We start from the raw sequence: 16643 nt of genomic DNA, 5'->3' as shown, positions 1-16643 counted from the left end.
CCGTCAGGCACACTCAGCCACTTTTGGTCTCTTATTGTGTGATCTCTGCTTGTGTAGGTGTATGTGCCATTCTTAAAAGCAATGATTCTCACAATGCTGCTGCTGCTGCTAAGTTGCTTCAGTTGTGTCCGACTGTGCGACCCCATAGATGGAAGCCCACCAGGTTCCCCCATCCCTGGGATTCTCCAGGCAAGAACACTGGAGTGGGTTGCCATTTCCTTATCCAATGCGTGAAAGTGAAAAGTGAAAGGGAAGTTGCTCAATTGTGTCTGACTCTAAGCGACCCCATGGACTACAGCCTACCAGGCTCCTCCATCCATGGGATTTTCCAGGCAAGAGTACTGGAGTGGGGTGCCATTGCCTTCTCCAGATTCTCACAATAGAAAGATGTATTTACTGGCTTTCTTAATGATATAGAGACTCAGAGTCAAAGCATGTGTCAAACCCTTGGAATTGCTAATAATTAGTGCCTACCAAGTCTATCAGGGTTTCCCTGGTGGCTCAGTGGTAAAGAACCCACCAGTACAGGGGGTACAGGTTCAATTCTGGGTCAGGAAGACCCCCTGGAGAAGGAAATGGCAACTCACTCCAGTGTTCTTGCCTGGGAAATTCCATGGACAAAGGAAGCTGGCGGACTGCAGTCCATGGGGGTCAGAAAGACATGGGACACAACTTAGTGACTAAACAACAACAAATCAAGTCTATTAATGACATATTATAACAAATAGACCTAAACTTCTTATCATTCAGAGCATTGACTTGCGTCTACCTTCCACAATGCTTGGCACCATTTAGGAATAATAAATGCTTTTTAATGTAATGTTCCAGATTAAATGGGGAGGGAGGGATGATTTGTTATCCCATATCATACTGCAAATTACTCATCTCTTTTTCCTACTGTTTCTCATTTCCAGTTTGATCACTCATGGCTTTGGGACCCCAGCAATATGTGCAGCCCTAAGCACTTTCCAAACAGTCCTCAGTGAAATGCTGAACTACTTGGAAAAACACACTACTCACAAAAATGGTGGAGCAGCAGATTCTGGCCAAGGACATGGCACCTCGGAGAAAGCCCCCCTGCGGAAAACTTCAGAGGCCGCCGTGAAAGAGGGCAAAACCGAAAAGACAGACTAACTACATCAAACAGAATCTATTTCCAGAGAGTCTTGCTGCTGATATTTTTTCTAATTTATATATCATTGAGGGTGATTAATCTTCAGTGGACAAAATCTCTGCCCTCCCCCAGCCCTCCATAAAAAAACAAAAATGGAAATGAAAAATGAAACAAAAAAGGACAAAATCAAAAAAAAAAAGACAAAAAAAAGGAAAACAGCAGTGTAACTGTGTGATAAAGTTGTCACTTTTTAATTTATGTTATGATAAACTCCTTTTGTGCACGTAATTTATTGTTCCGAATTATATACATCACAATTTTTAAGCACTTCTGGACTTTGGAGAGGCAGCACATGCTTTTTCACATCTAACTGATGCACTTTCTTATCCAACTCTGTAGTTAGGGATCAGAAAGCATGACCAGACTGGAACCCACCACCAGCGCCTACAGCACCCGTCTTTCTCGACTTAATCCCCTATAAACAAAAGAGTGCCTCTTTCCACTAAATAGACCAATTTGGCGATCAATCCATCAATAAATGCTTTGGGAACTGAAAAGGGCATTCATGAATCTTTGTCCTGTGAACTGACAGCAATTTTAAAATCTTGGTCACCGCTAGCCCACTTAACTACCAGTGCCTTGGTGGTATTTAAAAACTCCAGAAAACTCTATCCCCTCTTCGTGTGATTATTCCCACCCCATCCTAAGACCAATTTTTTAAAAGAAAAGACTCAGCAGAATGTTTAAGAGATAAGAGATGACCTCTTCTATCCAATCTCCTCACATCCCCAGCCTAACAGTTTAAGGAAGCAGACGGCACATAGCGGGTCAGGGCAAGATGGATATAGGAAAGGGTAGCTCGGCTACTTAGGCTTCCAAAGAAAAGCTGTGGTAGTGTCTCACCTGGAAAAGCATGAGAATAGGAACAGCACTGTCCAGGAAGCCCTGCCCCTCAGAGACAGGAGAGGAGCCCAGGGAACTCGTGGAGGCCCCTCAAAGTGTTGGCGGCCAATGATTGTATGGTTATAATGACAGCCGCTATTCTTTTTCTACCTTTGTGGTTCTTCTACCTGCCAGTAGCTGTGTTCTAAACCTTTAGAGGCTCAAAGCATTCAGGTCTGTGTTCAGTAAAGAAAACGAAAACACAGTGATCAGAGAAGACTTTTGCTTTTAAGATGCTTCCTTTTTTCATAGCTTGTTCTTAAGCCTTATTGTCCTTTAGTTAAAACACTGAGAACAAGAGGTTCCTGGCTGCAAAGTCCAGGGGCTAATTGAAAGTTCAGTCCATTAAAACCTGAATGTGTAGAGAAACCTAACTGGCACCACGCAGTACTAACCTTTCTACTGTTAACAGTTTTCAAAGTTGTAAGCAAATAAAAATGTAGGTCATCGTCAATGAAAAATATCATTTAAAAAATATGTGAACCCCTGACATTGTTTAGCATGAAAATATTCTCCTCTCGTTAACATACATCAATTACTTTCAGAAAGTCTCGGCCACAGTATAACCCCATAAGGAATATTATTATTATTTTTAATGGAAAGGAAATTGCTTGATAGTTTTCATCAAGAGATCACAAGAAAATGTTTTTTACCTGATAATTCTTAAAATCATTTAACTTTTATCTTCAATCTTGTACAGAAAAGAGGAACATAACCAATAGATATTTAAATTTTCTAGATTAAATTCCGTTAACAAAAGACCCTAATAAGGGATTCTATAATAAAGCGGTTTTATAGTTACACAGTAGAAGAGTTTAAAGAAAATGTAAAAGTAATGCATTGTGACTTCGTGTGTTTCTCTAGTTCCATTTTTTAAAATCTTACCATTATTCATGGCTTTAAATTTTTTTAATAAAATAGAATAAAAGCTGAGATTCTGCTGCAGTTCCAAATTTCATCACAAAATAAATTGATTCCATTTTACATGAAAATTCCCATATTGTAAAATATATACATGAAACAAAAAATGATGACTATTTCAGTTTAATAAGTAGTAGGAAAGCTATATACAGATAATGCGGGCTACTTATTTCCTTAATGAAATTTCCACATTGACTTTTATTCCTTTTATTATTAACATACATATGTACTTAATATGGCATTTTGATATGCATATCTGCTAGGTGCTTAATGTAGTTATATACCATGTCAAATGTTCACCCATAATCAGACAAAAAAATTAGATCCGGCTTATAGTACCAGCTTACTTCACCCATAGATGTAACTAGTTGGGGTTCTTAACACCTCATTGGGGTGTTATATTTATTAACTTTGGAAACAGAAGTATAACTATAACTACAGTGCATATTATTTACCAGGATTTTGGGTGTCTTCAGAGCCTTAAATGGACAGCACCCATCATTTAACTTAACCAGCCATTAGGACATAAATGAATTAATGGACTGGTCATGTTCAGAGTAATTATTTATCATATTTAATAGACATTGTTAACATGCCAACTTTTACCTTGTATATAATAGGTACTCAACACTTTTTAAATAAATGAGTAAATGAATGTGTGTGTGTTCTTTGTCCAAAATGGGCCAAAGGACCTTTTACTTTTGATTTTTTTTTTTTTTTTTGATACCCATTGCTTCAATCTGGCTGGATTCTTCCATGGTAGTTTATGGATAACACTTTTTATTTGAGTAAGAAAATATTTCCACTCTATCACATTAGTTGCAATTAGGTGCCTTTAATATAAAACAATAAAAGCAACAAGGTAAGTATCAGAATGTCCACAGAAGTAAAATTATGATCATTATCAGTATCATAATTTATAGCAAAGGAAGAGAGTTCACCAAAATCCGATTTTCAGTGTTTTAGTAAGAAAGCAATGAAAAAGCTTTCTAGATTAACTATTACTGGCCCAGGCATTTTGTCCAAACCTGTCACTGCTGCTGCTGCTGCTGCTGCTAAGTCGTTTCAGTCGTGTCCGACTCTGTGTGACCCCATGGACTACAGCCCACCAGGCTTCTCCGTTGCTGGGATTCTCCAGGCAAGAACACTGGAGTGGGTTGCCATTTCCTTCTCCAGTGCATGAAAGTGGAAAGTGAAAGTGAAGTCACTCAATCGTGTCCAACTCTTAGCAACCCCATGGACTGTAACCTACCAGGCTCCTCCTTCCATGGGATTTTCCAGGCAACAGTACTGGAGTGGGGTGCCATTATTAGAATTAATAAACTTGTGAAAGATTGAGCCAAACTCCCACAAAAAGAAATGTTTGTTTTAAAGCCGTTTCAGTAACCAATTTAAATGCCATTTCCATGGTTATTTCACTGGAGTTATTTTTTAACTTAAGTTTAGGGTTCTCTCAAAGTAAACTCTGAATTATTCTATATTTTCTTCTCTGGAAAGATCAAAGCACAGGAAAAATATCTAGTCTATTCTCCTGCATCCTTCTTTCCAGATGCTTTTAAAAAGGGTAATTCTTTCTAGTTTTGTAGTCCTTTTTCTTTCCCATCTGTGAGGGTGTGTTCTCTTCAGTGTCTAAGACCAAACATGACCTTTAGCATAGATGAGCGTCCAGACCCTAGAGTGACAGTGGTAGGGATTTGACCTTCTGTCATCTGGCGCTTTTAAAGTAAACGTGTCAATGAATTATCCTTGTTAAGATGACTAAAGCAATGTAATTCCATTGCCCTATATTTTCTTTCTTTTGGGTTTCTTTGGAGGTGTTTTTGACCAGTAATTTTTTAAATGTATCAGCATCTTTTACACAATGAATATGCCATCTCCCTATGAAAGCCAAGTTAATATATGAGAGGTGGCCTGAGATAGTGACTAAGAGCATAGACTCTAAACAGCCAAATTACCTGGGTTCAGATCCTGGACCTTTCGTTTGCTTCTGTGTGATCTTGGGCAAGTTGCTGAAACTTTCTGTGTCTCCACTTCCCCATCTGTAAAATAAGAATAATAATAGATACCTATTCACAGAATTACTGTCTGAATCAAAGAGTTGACATATCCAAATTGCCAAGAGCAGGGGCGTAGCAACTGCTACTTGAGTATTAGTTGTTGTCATTCATACTTAGAGTTGGGACAAACCATACTTTTTATCTCCTCAGTTTATTGGATCCTTTCTATTATGTATGTCAGGCTCTGTCTGAGAGACTGAAGATGGTGGAATTAAGTGTTTTTCTTGAGGGTTTCTTGTGGTCTCCTATGATGATCCCAGCCATTAGAATATGGTTAGCATCCTGATGTAAATGTGCTCAAGTTACCCCGACACAAACCAGACCCAGGTCCAGGAGATTGTGGGGAGGGAGGGAAATCAAGGAAGGGGTTGTAAAGGTGGAAGGGAAAGGTAGAAACCAGAAATAGGAGATTTTACGGTTCCGGGTAAGTTAAAAACATTTAGGGCAGGATGTGATTTTTGAAAACTAACTGATGTTGCTTGTATTTCTAGTTATTTTTTCCCTCCATTTGCAAGGGCACCTAACAAGTTGCCCATACTGCCTCAGGGAAGGACCAAGTGGATGCAGGCAGCAGAGCCGTTGCACCTCTATACAAGTTTTCAGTTGCAAAACCCTAGGCCCTGAGGAGGACTCGAGGGTTTCTGTTTCGTTTTGTTTTTTCAGGTGTGGCACACAGGATCTTTAGTTGCAGCATGCGAGGTCTAGTTCCCCGATCAGGTGTGGAACCTGGGCTCCGTGCATTGGGAGCGTGGAGTCCTAACCTAGGGAAGTCCTAGGACTTCAGGTTTAAAAGTCAATCAGGACCTTTATCTTTCTCCTCATACACTCATACACACACACAAACACACACACATATGGCAGCCCAAAAAATAGTCCTCAGGTTGACAAAAGAACGAGAGGATAAAAGAAGCATTGAAGAAAAGTTAGTGATCATTGCATCCCTCTAAGATGAGACCACATCCTGGGGGTGCAGGAGGGAGAAAGAAGACCCGGCCCTGAGCAGAAGCTGGGATGCTATGTGGAGTGTGTCTAGGCAGACAGTTCTCGGACAACCTCACTGGGTTTTTCCCAAGAAGAGTCTCTCAGCATGGGCAGGAGAGACCAGGACGATGCGCATGTGTGCAGAAAACAAAAGCAGTAGCTATTCTGGCAACTCATAGAGATGAAGCAAAAAATGGATATTTCAGGCACACCCACAAGGAACCCAGGTAGCTGGCAAGCAGGGCAGGTTGGACTCTAAGAAAAAGGACAATCATAAATTATTGGGTGCCCTAGAAGTGTTTTCAGATTCACAGTGCCAGAACAAAGAGTGATAGTAGCAAAATATCTCCTGCATTAACACAGAAAAAGTTACTGTCACGTTCATAAATCCTGTAAGCACTGTCACATTCATAAATCCAGTGCATAAATCCTATAAGCACGTTGCTAAAACCAAGATTTTAAATGAAAAAGCAATGCAAAACAAAACTGACAACTTGTTGTCTCATGCACAGTAGAGCATTCTTGATACATAGTATCATATCCTCAAAAAGCACTGAAATGGGTATAAATGCTTATTGTTCCTAATTATCCTAATTATAAAGCCTATTTACTAGCAGTTGAGATGCTTTTTTTCTGGAGTAGTGGAGAGGGTATGGCAAAGCTGCATTTTCTTTCTGACTTCCTAAATGTTTTCTCTAATTAGTTAACTTCCATTTTATAGTGGATAAATTTTGCTTTCTTAATGAATAACAGAATTTCACTGATAATTATAGTCTTTTATCCTAGAAGATATAAAGCTATTATAATGGATTTGAAACAGAAGACTTACAATGATTTTATTGAAAGGTTTGGCGAAGATTGCCTGTGACTTTCTTAGAACACGTAAGAAAAAGCTGTATTATGCTCAGAGCACACTGTATATAAGTTTTTCCTCTATCGCCTGGCTACCCTGAACGAAAGCATGTATTTAATTGCTATACAGACATGTAACTCCTAGAACAAAAAATAGTAACTTTGGGAATTCCAGATTTCTTTATAAATTGGTCAAGCTAAAATTCTAATTTTCAGCAATAGATTATATTGAATAACAGACTTTCTTGAACCCAGAAATTCTTCTTATAAAATCATTTCACTGTCATGATGAAAACGGAGACTAATCAAATTCATCCATCTATTTATTCAGTCAACAAATACTTATTGAGAACTTAGTACATGCTAGTCACTATGTTAAATATTTAACAGAGGATTCTGAATAAGCACAGTACTAGAACTTTAAACCTTTTTTTTTTGCTTGTTTTTATTGGTCTCATTTCTTAAAGATTCATATTAATTTCAAGTCCTAGACCTGAGATACTCGTGCTCATTTCCAGTGGCCTTGTAGAATTTCTTATTATGTACTTATTTTTTAGTAAGTCCTTAATCACAGAGTGAAAATACCTTATTTTGTATTATGCATTTATTCATTTATACCCCTAGATTCTTTAAAAATAAGATTTAATACAGTTTTCAGGAACTTATACAGATAATAATATACTACAATTTAGAAACAGCTGGGAAACACAAATTGATCATCAAAAGTAGAGCCAGAAATGAAGCTAAAATAAAAAATAGAGTTATGAGTATTTACTATAAGTGTGCTCTGTCACATTCAATTCTTTGTGACCCCATGGACTGTAGCCTGCCAGGCTCCTCTGTCCATGGGCTTTCCCAGGCAAGAATACTTGAGTGGGTTGCCATTTCTTCTCCACTGGATCTTCCTGACACAGGGATCGAACCCACGTCTCCTGCACCTCCTACATTGGCAGGAGATCTTTACCACTGAGCCACTTGGGAAGTCCCATTTACTACAGGTAGGTAACAAATGTAATTCTAATAGTAAAATGGAAATTGATCATTTATTCAACTCACTGTGTTTGCGGCTAAGACTAAGCCAAAACAATTGCTAGGCAGAAATACAACTATTTCTGACACTTAGATTAAGAGGGGGAAAGTCTTTCAAAAAAATCTTCGGGAAAGGAACAATGAACAACACTCTTTCAGCAGATTAGAGTTTCTCAGACTCAGCACTTCACTAATTTGAAATGAATTAACAAATCAACAAGTAATGTAAAGTACTATTATGGAGACAAGATGACAAAGATTTAATTTAGGCAAGGAGAGAGAAGGTAAACCTTACTAATGAAACGGAGAATAACTTGAAGGGTGGTGGTGTTTAATCCATGGGGACAGTGAAGATCATTTCTGGTGGGGGAACAGCATGTGCTGAGCCCTCGAGGAGGAAGAGAGCTTGGCATCTGCAGGAACAGTCAGAGGCCAGTGTGGCTTCCATGGGGTGACTTAGGACCAGATGAGCCACTGTAGGGGTGGGGATGAGATGGCAGGAATATTCTAGACCTGTGGTCCAACTCTAGATTTTGTGTTTCATAGTATGTGCAGTAGAGAGCCAATGAGAGTTTTTAATCCAGAAAATGATGAGACCAGTTGGGGTTTTCAGTCCTCAAAGCCTCTTCCTATCTGTCCTTTAGAACTCTTACGTTTTTCTTTCTTTTTAGGGCTCCCTTCTAGTTGGAAACAGGTAAATAATTTTGGGAACTTGGAAATAAATGTTTTAAAATCATAATCTGCATCTTCAAAATCCTGGATTGCTGAAGTCCTCAGTGAAGATACCCAACCAAAGATCATGGCAGAGCCACTCTCTTTGATGTCTGAAGTTTCAAATTCCCCAGGAGCACTTGCTAAGAGGGGGTCTGGCAACCAATTGATATTCAAGTATTTGCCACATCATGTTTTATCTTTAGTATATGGCTTCCTTAGAAACTGAACTTGACTTTTCACTAGCAAGTATTCAGCAGCAGAAGTTCATCTCAAATTTTTATTTATTTATTTTATTTTTTGGCCGTCCTGTGTGGCTTGCAGGATCTTAATTCCCTGAACAGGGATTGAACCGGGGCCCTCCACAGTGAAAGCATGGAGTTCTAACCACTGGACCCCCAAGAAATTCATATGAACTTGACATTTGCGATGTATTCCAAGCATTTTTGGAAACCGTAGTCAAGTGTGTTTTTGTTTGTTTTGCCTTTAATTGAGATATAATTTACAACATTTTATTAGTTTCATGTGCCCATTATACTGACCGGCTTTTGTATGTATTGTGAAATGAGCATCATGGTAGTCCTAGTTAACACCCGACCATCCACAGTCTAGTGTTTTGAATGTTTTGAACATGTCTGTGAATTGAACTTAATTTTCTATGTAAACGAGGTTGACAATTTCCTCAAAGAGGGGTGAAAAGAACAGTATTGGAGACTAAACCTGTGTTAAATAAAAACTGATTTGAACTTAGTTAAGGAGAAACTTCATTCAAAGAGATCATTGCAGGATGGGAAGGGGGGCCTCTTGCAGGAGGGAGACACCCCAGCTGGAAGATCTGCAGGATTTTTCAGTGGTCCAGCAGAAAAGGACTTTAATAAGAGATGGAGAATAAATAAGGCTAGAAGGAATCTGGGGTGGGTGAGGATGTGGAGTGATCGACAGTTCATCCAGGAATGCCTCTCCTTTGGGTCAGCTGATTCTTGGAAGGGTGGTTAAGGAGGGCTTGTACACTGGCTCAGGTTGAGAGTAACCCAAAGTTCAAGAGTTTGTGGGAAGAAACTAACTTTACTTCACTTTGGTCAAGTCAGGTATTTTGTTCAGATTAGTCAGTGGGTACAAACTGTTCAACCCATCATTTATGAGACAAGGAATGAGAATGTGGAGGGTGTGTATCTGGCATGGCCAAAGGTCAGTGAGGGGATACCTGGGTCTTATCAAAGTCACATGGGGAAGAGTGTTTCTTGGCAGTAATGCATTTCCGGAAAGCAGAAGAGAGGGAGGATTTCTTAAACATTGCTGTTTCCCAAGAACACGGGTTTCCCATAAAGTTTAACACTGTTGGATGAATGTTAGTTGCTCATTGTGACCCCATGGACTTTTTGTGACCCTATGGACAGAGAAGCCTGACGGTCTTCAGCCTGAAGACCGTCAGGCTCCTCTGTCCATGGGATTCTCCAGGCAAGAATACTGTAGTGGGTGGCCAGTTCCTTATCCAGGAGATCTTCCCAATCTAGAGATCGAACCTGGGTCTCCTGCATTGCAGGCAGGTTTTTTACCACCAGAAAAGCCCAATGAGATGCATGAGATTGCCCTCTGAATATGGAGACTGGCCTAAGAAACTCCAGCTCACATCTTCTTAGTTTTTAAAACTATGAATATTCCTGTTGTAACCAGTCAGGGCCTTATGGGGCCAGGACAGGCCTTCCCCCATATCCTCTGCTTTAGCTCATTTCTGAAGTACCTCAGTTCAGTTCATTCACTGAGCCATGTCTGACTCTTTGCAAATCCATGGACTGCAGCACACCAGGCTTCCCTGTCCATCACCAACTCCCAGAGCTTGCTCAAACTCATGTCCATTGAGTTGGTGATGCCATCCAACCATCTCATCCTCTGTCGTCCCCTTCTCCTCCTGCCTTCAATCTTTCCCAGCATCAGGGTCTTTTCCAATGAGTCAGCTCTTCGTATCAGGTGGCCAAAGTATTAGAATTTCAGCTTCAACATCAGTCCTTCCAATGAGTATTCAGGACTGATTTCCCTTAGGATGGACTGGTTGGATCTCCTTGCAGTCCAAGGGACTCTGAAGAGTCTTCTCCAATACCACAGTTCAAAAGCATCAATTCTTCAGCACTCAGCTTTCTTTATAGTTCAATTCTCACATCCATACATGACTACTGGAAAAACCATAGCTTTGAGTAGACCAAATTTTGTTGGCAAAGTAATATCTCTACTTTTTAATATGCTGTATAGGTTGGTCATAGTTTTCTTCCAAGGAGCAAGCGTCTTTTAATTTCATGGCTGTAGTTACTATCAGCAGTGATTTGGGGGCTCCCCAAAATAAAGTGTCTCACTGCTTGCATTATTTCCCCATCTATTTGCCATGAAGTGATGGGACCAGATGCCATGATCTTAGCTTTCTGAATATGGAGTTTTAAGCCAACTATTTCACTCTCCTTTTTCACTTTCATTAAGAGGCTCTTTAGTTCTTCACTTTCTGCTGTAAGTGTGGGGTCATCTGCATATCTAAGGTTATTGGTATTTCTCCCGGCAATCTTTATTCCAGCTTGTGCTTCATCCAGCCTGGCATTTTACATGATGTACTCTGCATATAAGTTAAATAAGCAGGGTGACTATATACAGCCTTGACATACTCCTTGACTAATCCTTGAAGTACCTAGATTATAGTATTTGATGCAAATTTCCTGAGTTGTTTTGCAGATGTGAAAACACCCACCAACTGGAAGATGTTAACTACTTGATCACCATGAGCACATAGCCCCAGGTCTGCAAGAGCCAGGGACTGACAATGATAACCTCTGTGATGTACCATTAGCTGATCAGAGAGTGTTGCACAATCTAATAAAGTACCCTGGGACACCTGCTCCCTCATCTGACTTTTAAAAATGCTTTGCCAAAACCCTTGGGGAGTTCCAGGCTTTTTAGGGCATGAGTCACATGTCTCCTTGCATGGCTCTGCAATGAACTTTTCTCTGCTTTCAGTTTCTTTGTCCTCACTGTGTGTTGGGCATATGAATTTACATTAACTCTGTGATATCAAGAAATAGAAATATTGATGACATTCATCTAAAAATGCCCACCCTACCTTCTTTAGAGGAAAAATAAGAAAAAGCTGCTGCTGGTGCTGCTGCTAAGTCGCTTCAGTCGTGTCCGACTCTGTGCGACCCCATAGACGGCAGCCCACCAGGCTCCCCTGTCCCTGGGATTCTCCAGGCAAGAACACTGGAGTGGGTTGCCATTTTCTTCTCCAATGCATGAAAGTGGAAAGTGAAAGTAGGAAGTCACTTGGTCGTGTCTGACTCTCAGCGACCCCTTGGACTGCAGCCTACCAGGCTCCTCCGTCCATGGGATTTTCCAGGCAAGAGTACTGGAGTGGGGTGCCATTGCCTTCTCCGAAGAAAAAGCTACTCCTATTTAAATAGATAAGTGCCATCTAGATTTAGCATACAATAGTTTATCCAAAAAAAGAGGACAGGGACTTGGGGTAAAATCAACATTCAACTTTGTGAAGTTGAATGTTCTATTGGATTGATCAATGGTTTTAAATAAAGTGGATCTTTCAAGTGTGAGGTTTTTGCCAAAAAAAAAAATTCTGTGCTTAACTAAGTAAGACACTGGTCCTGTCTCCTTTAGTATTTTAAAATACTTTTATCCATGCAGCTCCCCAAAATGGTTGTTTTGTATGTTTGACAAGAATAGCATTTCTCATTTTTAAAATTTACAATAATTATTGCATAAGAAACTAAATATATGTTGTATGAAAATACTATAACATTAAACTTTAACGTAACTAGAGTTCTAGAGTTAAAGTAACAATTAAAATATTATTTATATGATTGAAAATCACTTAGAAGCACTGACAGAGTTAAGTAGCCATCAAAAAGGATACTCAGTCTTAAATATCTACTAAAAATTTGGCTGGAGAATTCTCCACGATAATTTTTTAAGAGCTACCACATTGACAATTTTTAAATTTTTATTTTATTTATTTTTTTTGAAATTTTTATGAGTATAGTTGATTTACAATGTGTTGATTTTTTAAAATTGAAGTACAGTTGATTTACAATGTTATGTTAAGTACTGTTGTACAACAAAGTGACTCAGCTTTATATATATATATATATATGTATCTTTTCATGTTATTTTCCATTATGTTTTGTCACAGGATACTGAATATAGTTCCTTATGCTGTGTAGCAGGACCTCGTGGTTTACCCATTATACACACACACACACACACACACACACCAGTTTGTGTGTGTTTGTGTCCTCAATCACATCCAACTCTTTTGTGACCCCGTGGACTATGGCCTGCTAGGCTCCTCTGTCATGGAATTTTCCAAGCAAGAGTGCAAGAATACTGGAGTGGGTTGCCATTTCCTACTCCAGAAGATCTTCCCCATCCCAGGATGGAACCCACGTCTCTTGAATCTCCTGCATTGGCAGGCAGATTCTTTACCACTAGTGCCACCTGGGAAGGCAAGACACACCAGTTTGCGTCTTCTAATCCCAAATTCCCAATCCCTCCCTCTCCCACTCCTCTTCCCCTGGCAACCACCAATGTATTCTCTACAATAATTTTACTAATTAAGCTATTTTTGGGTATATTTTATTTTACCTTGTTCTTATCTTTATACATAAGCATGTAAATGCCATGCAAACAGGAAAAGCAGCTTTGAAGTTTGCTAAAAGGTGTAACAAACTTCCAACAGTCACAAAAGTTCAGTTCAGTTCAGTTCAGTTGCTCAGTCGTGTCCGACTCTTTGCAACCCCATGAATTGCAGCACGCCAGAAACCCCTGTCCATCACCAACTCCCGGAGTTCACTCAGACTCACGTCCATCGAGTCAGTGATGCCATCCAGCCATCTCATCCTCTGTTGTCCCCTTTTCCTCCTGCCCCCAATCCCTCCCAGCATCAGAGTCTTTTCCAGTGAGTCAACTCTTTGCATGAGGTGGCCAAAGTACTAGAGTTTCAGCTTTAGCATCATTCCTTCCAAAGAAATCCCAGGGCTGGTCTCCTTCAGAATGGACTGGTTGGATATCCTTGCAGTCAAAGGGACTCTCAAGGGTCTTCTCCAACACCACAGCTCAAAATCATCAATTTTTCGGCACTCAGCTTTCTTCACAGTCCAACTCTTCACATCCATACATGACCACTGGAAAAACCATAGCCTTGACTAGATGGACCTTTGTTGGCAAAGTAATGTCTCTGCTTTTCAATATGCTGTCTAGGTGGGTCATAACTTTTCTTCCAAGGAGTAAGTGTCTTTTAATTTCATGGCTGCAGTCACCATCTGCAGTGATTTTGGAGCCCAAAAAAATAGTCTGACACTGTTTCCACTGTTTCCCCATCTATTTTCCATGAAGTGATGGGACCGGATGCCATGATCTTCGTTTTCTGAATGTTGAGTTTTAAGCCAACTTTTTCACTCTCCTCTTTCACTTTCATCAAGCAAGAGGCTTTTTAGTTCCTCTTCACTTTCTGCCATAAGGGTGGTGTCATCTGCATATCCGAGTTTATTGATATTTCTCCTGGCAATCTTGATTCCAGCTTGTGCTTCTTCCAGCCACAAAAGGGAGGATCTAAAACTCCAAACCTCCTGGCCTCTCAGAACAGGTCTGCAGGAAGGACTAAAGTCTGCAGATCTAATGTATAGAGGTCAGAAGTCACAGAAACTCACCTGTGCAGACCCACTAAGGATAGATCCAGATATACTGTTACTAAAAAAAAGAAGCAGATGCACTTTGGTCTCATTTTGCCATATAATAATATCATGGCCCATGTTTAAGTGGACTGGAACAGAGACAAAGCTGTTGGAGGACTGTCCTCCATGGATGTCCTGTGTTCCTGTCCTTTGCACTGAGTATACTGGTCTGAACTAGCTCTTCAAGGTTGCTTGTACTGTGCTCCATCACAGGAGATAGTATAGTGTCTCCCTCTGGAGCAAGGGATAGTCCTGCTTCTGTTCACTGTCTTTTATAAAAGATTTGAGTTCAGGAAGCTCAGGTTTCCTCCCTTATAACACAACTCACTGCATGTATAGGTATTACCCGACCCTTTCCACATTGTCCTGTGGGAACGGGCACAAATGCTTATGTTCTGGCTCCTAATAAAGTCCTTTGTCTCTGACCCAGGATTCTCATATTTTTTGCCAGCTTATATGAAATCAAGCCAGACTAAGTCGTTAGCTTGTGAGTATAGTAAAATCTTAGATTCTACATAGTTCTTGACAACAGTTCCCTGAGTAATTTTCTCCTATTTATTCCTTCAAATGAGCTTCCATGTGTGGGAAAATTTAATGTTTCGTCCCTGATAGCTCAGTTGATAAAGAATTTGTCTGCAATGCGGGAGACCTGGGTTCGATCCCTGGGTTGATCACCTGGAGAAGAGAAAGGCTACCCACTCCAGTATTCTGGCCTGGAGAATTCCATGGACTGTATAGTCTATGGGGTCACAGAGTCAGACACAACTGAGTGACTTTCACTTTCACTAAGTGTTCAATTAAATATTAATGAATAAATGAATGAAATTAAAAGTATTCTTTGGAAAATACATGTTTAATACAGAACCCTTACAAAAGGACCATATGCAAAGCAAGAATTTACAAACTTGAAAATGGCAACCAATATCAAAGCACATCTAGAAAATATTTCTTAAAACATTAAGCAATTCTATTGAAATGAATTGTTTCCCAGTACTCTTGTGACAAAGCCCAGACACCTTAACAAAGCAGAGGGACCTTCGATTCTTTTGCTCTGTCAGCCTTTCCAATTTTTCCAGCTGCCAAATTTACTCAGAGATCCTGGGAAGATTCCAGACATTTTCAACAATCTGAAAGGGCAAGTCATCCCATCTAGATCCTGCACGTGCTGGCATGCTCTTCACGCAGCACCTTCCCCTTTACCTCTTACACCGTGAATCCTTTGGTTCTTTGTTTACATATCACACTCTTTGGGAAGCTTTCTGTGATGTCCCTTAGCACCACCAAAACTAGTACCCACTAGTACATAATACTAGATATGATGAGAGCAGAAGCTTCTCACACTCACTCCATATTTGTAGCGTAGTCATCTCTGATTGAGCTTCCCTGGTGGCTCAGATGGTAAGGAATTTGCCTGCAGTGCAGGAAGCACCGATTTGATCTCTGGGTCAGAGAATCCCCTGGAGAAGGGAATAGCTACTCACTCATTGAAGAAGGAAATGGCAACCCACTCCAGTGTTCTTGCCTGGAGAATCCCAGGGACGGGGGAGCCTGGTGGGCTGCCGTCTATGGGGTCGCACAGAGTCGCACACGACTGAAGCGACTTAGCAGCAGCAGCAGCAGTATTCTTGCCTGAAGAGTTCCATGGACAGAAGAGCCTGGCGGGCTATAGTCCACAGAGTCACATAGGGTCTCAAAGAGAGTCCATAGGGTCTCAAAGAGTAGCGACTGAGTGACTAACTCAAACACAGAATCTCTGATTACTTTTTTCATAGCACTTTCCACTCTCTGTAAGTATCTTATTTATTTGTTGAGTGATTTATTTCATGTCTCCATGGAAGTGGGATACCTGACACAGAGTAGGTCATCAATACATGTCAGTCAATTACATAAAGAAAGGCTAAACAAAGGGGAAATCCTATAATTCTTGATTGGGTTTATCTGTTCACTGTGAGTTCTGCTGAGCTATTAAGTCCATGAGTTGGCAGGGATTTTATCTATCTTATTCCTACAGCACCTGGGGCAGCATGAAAAGTTATTGAAGATGTTGCATCAAACCAACCAGACAAACAGGTAAGAGGAGCTACTCAGAGAATTTGGAGTTGGAATAAACCATACATGTAAACAATTCAGTCTCTTAGTCCTAAAAATAGGAATGAATAGAGTATTTGAGGTGATACAGACCTTAAATCTTCGAAAGAACAGCTACAAAAACTTTTTGTGACTTTGCTCAGCAAACTTTCCCATCTCTCCTATGATGGCCCACCCTTCTTTCCTTCACATTGTTTCCCCAAATTCTAGTTTCGCCTTCATCATGGC

General features: G+C 40.2%; 1 protein-coding gene across 1 annotated transcript in view; it reads left to right on the top strand.

Moving 5' to 3' along the window:
- Window positions 1–1242, top strand: part of TFAP2D (transcription factor AP-2 delta) — a 58916-nt gene extending 57674 nt beyond the window's left edge. The window contains exon 8 of the mRNA XM_055574657.1: window positions 915–1242. Coding sequence (XP_055430632.1) covers window positions 915–1134 — 220 coding nt within the window. The 3' untranslated portion in view covers window positions 1135–1242. The remainder of the gene's footprint in view (window positions 1–914) is intronic.
- Window positions 1243–16643: the final 15401 nt, after the last annotated feature.

The sequence above is a fragment of the Bubalus kerabau genome, chromosome 3, assembly GCF_029407905.1.
Source record: "Bubalus kerabau isolate K-KA32 ecotype Philippines breed swamp buffalo chromosome 3, PCC_UOA_SB_1v2, whole genome shotgun sequence".
In the NCBI taxonomy this organism is placed as follows: domain Eukaryota; kingdom Metazoa; phylum Chordata; class Mammalia; order Artiodactyla; family Bovidae; genus Bubalus; species Bubalus kerabau.
Note: the sequence above shows the minus strand (reverse complement) of the source record. Positions and strands in the feature narration are given on the sequence as shown.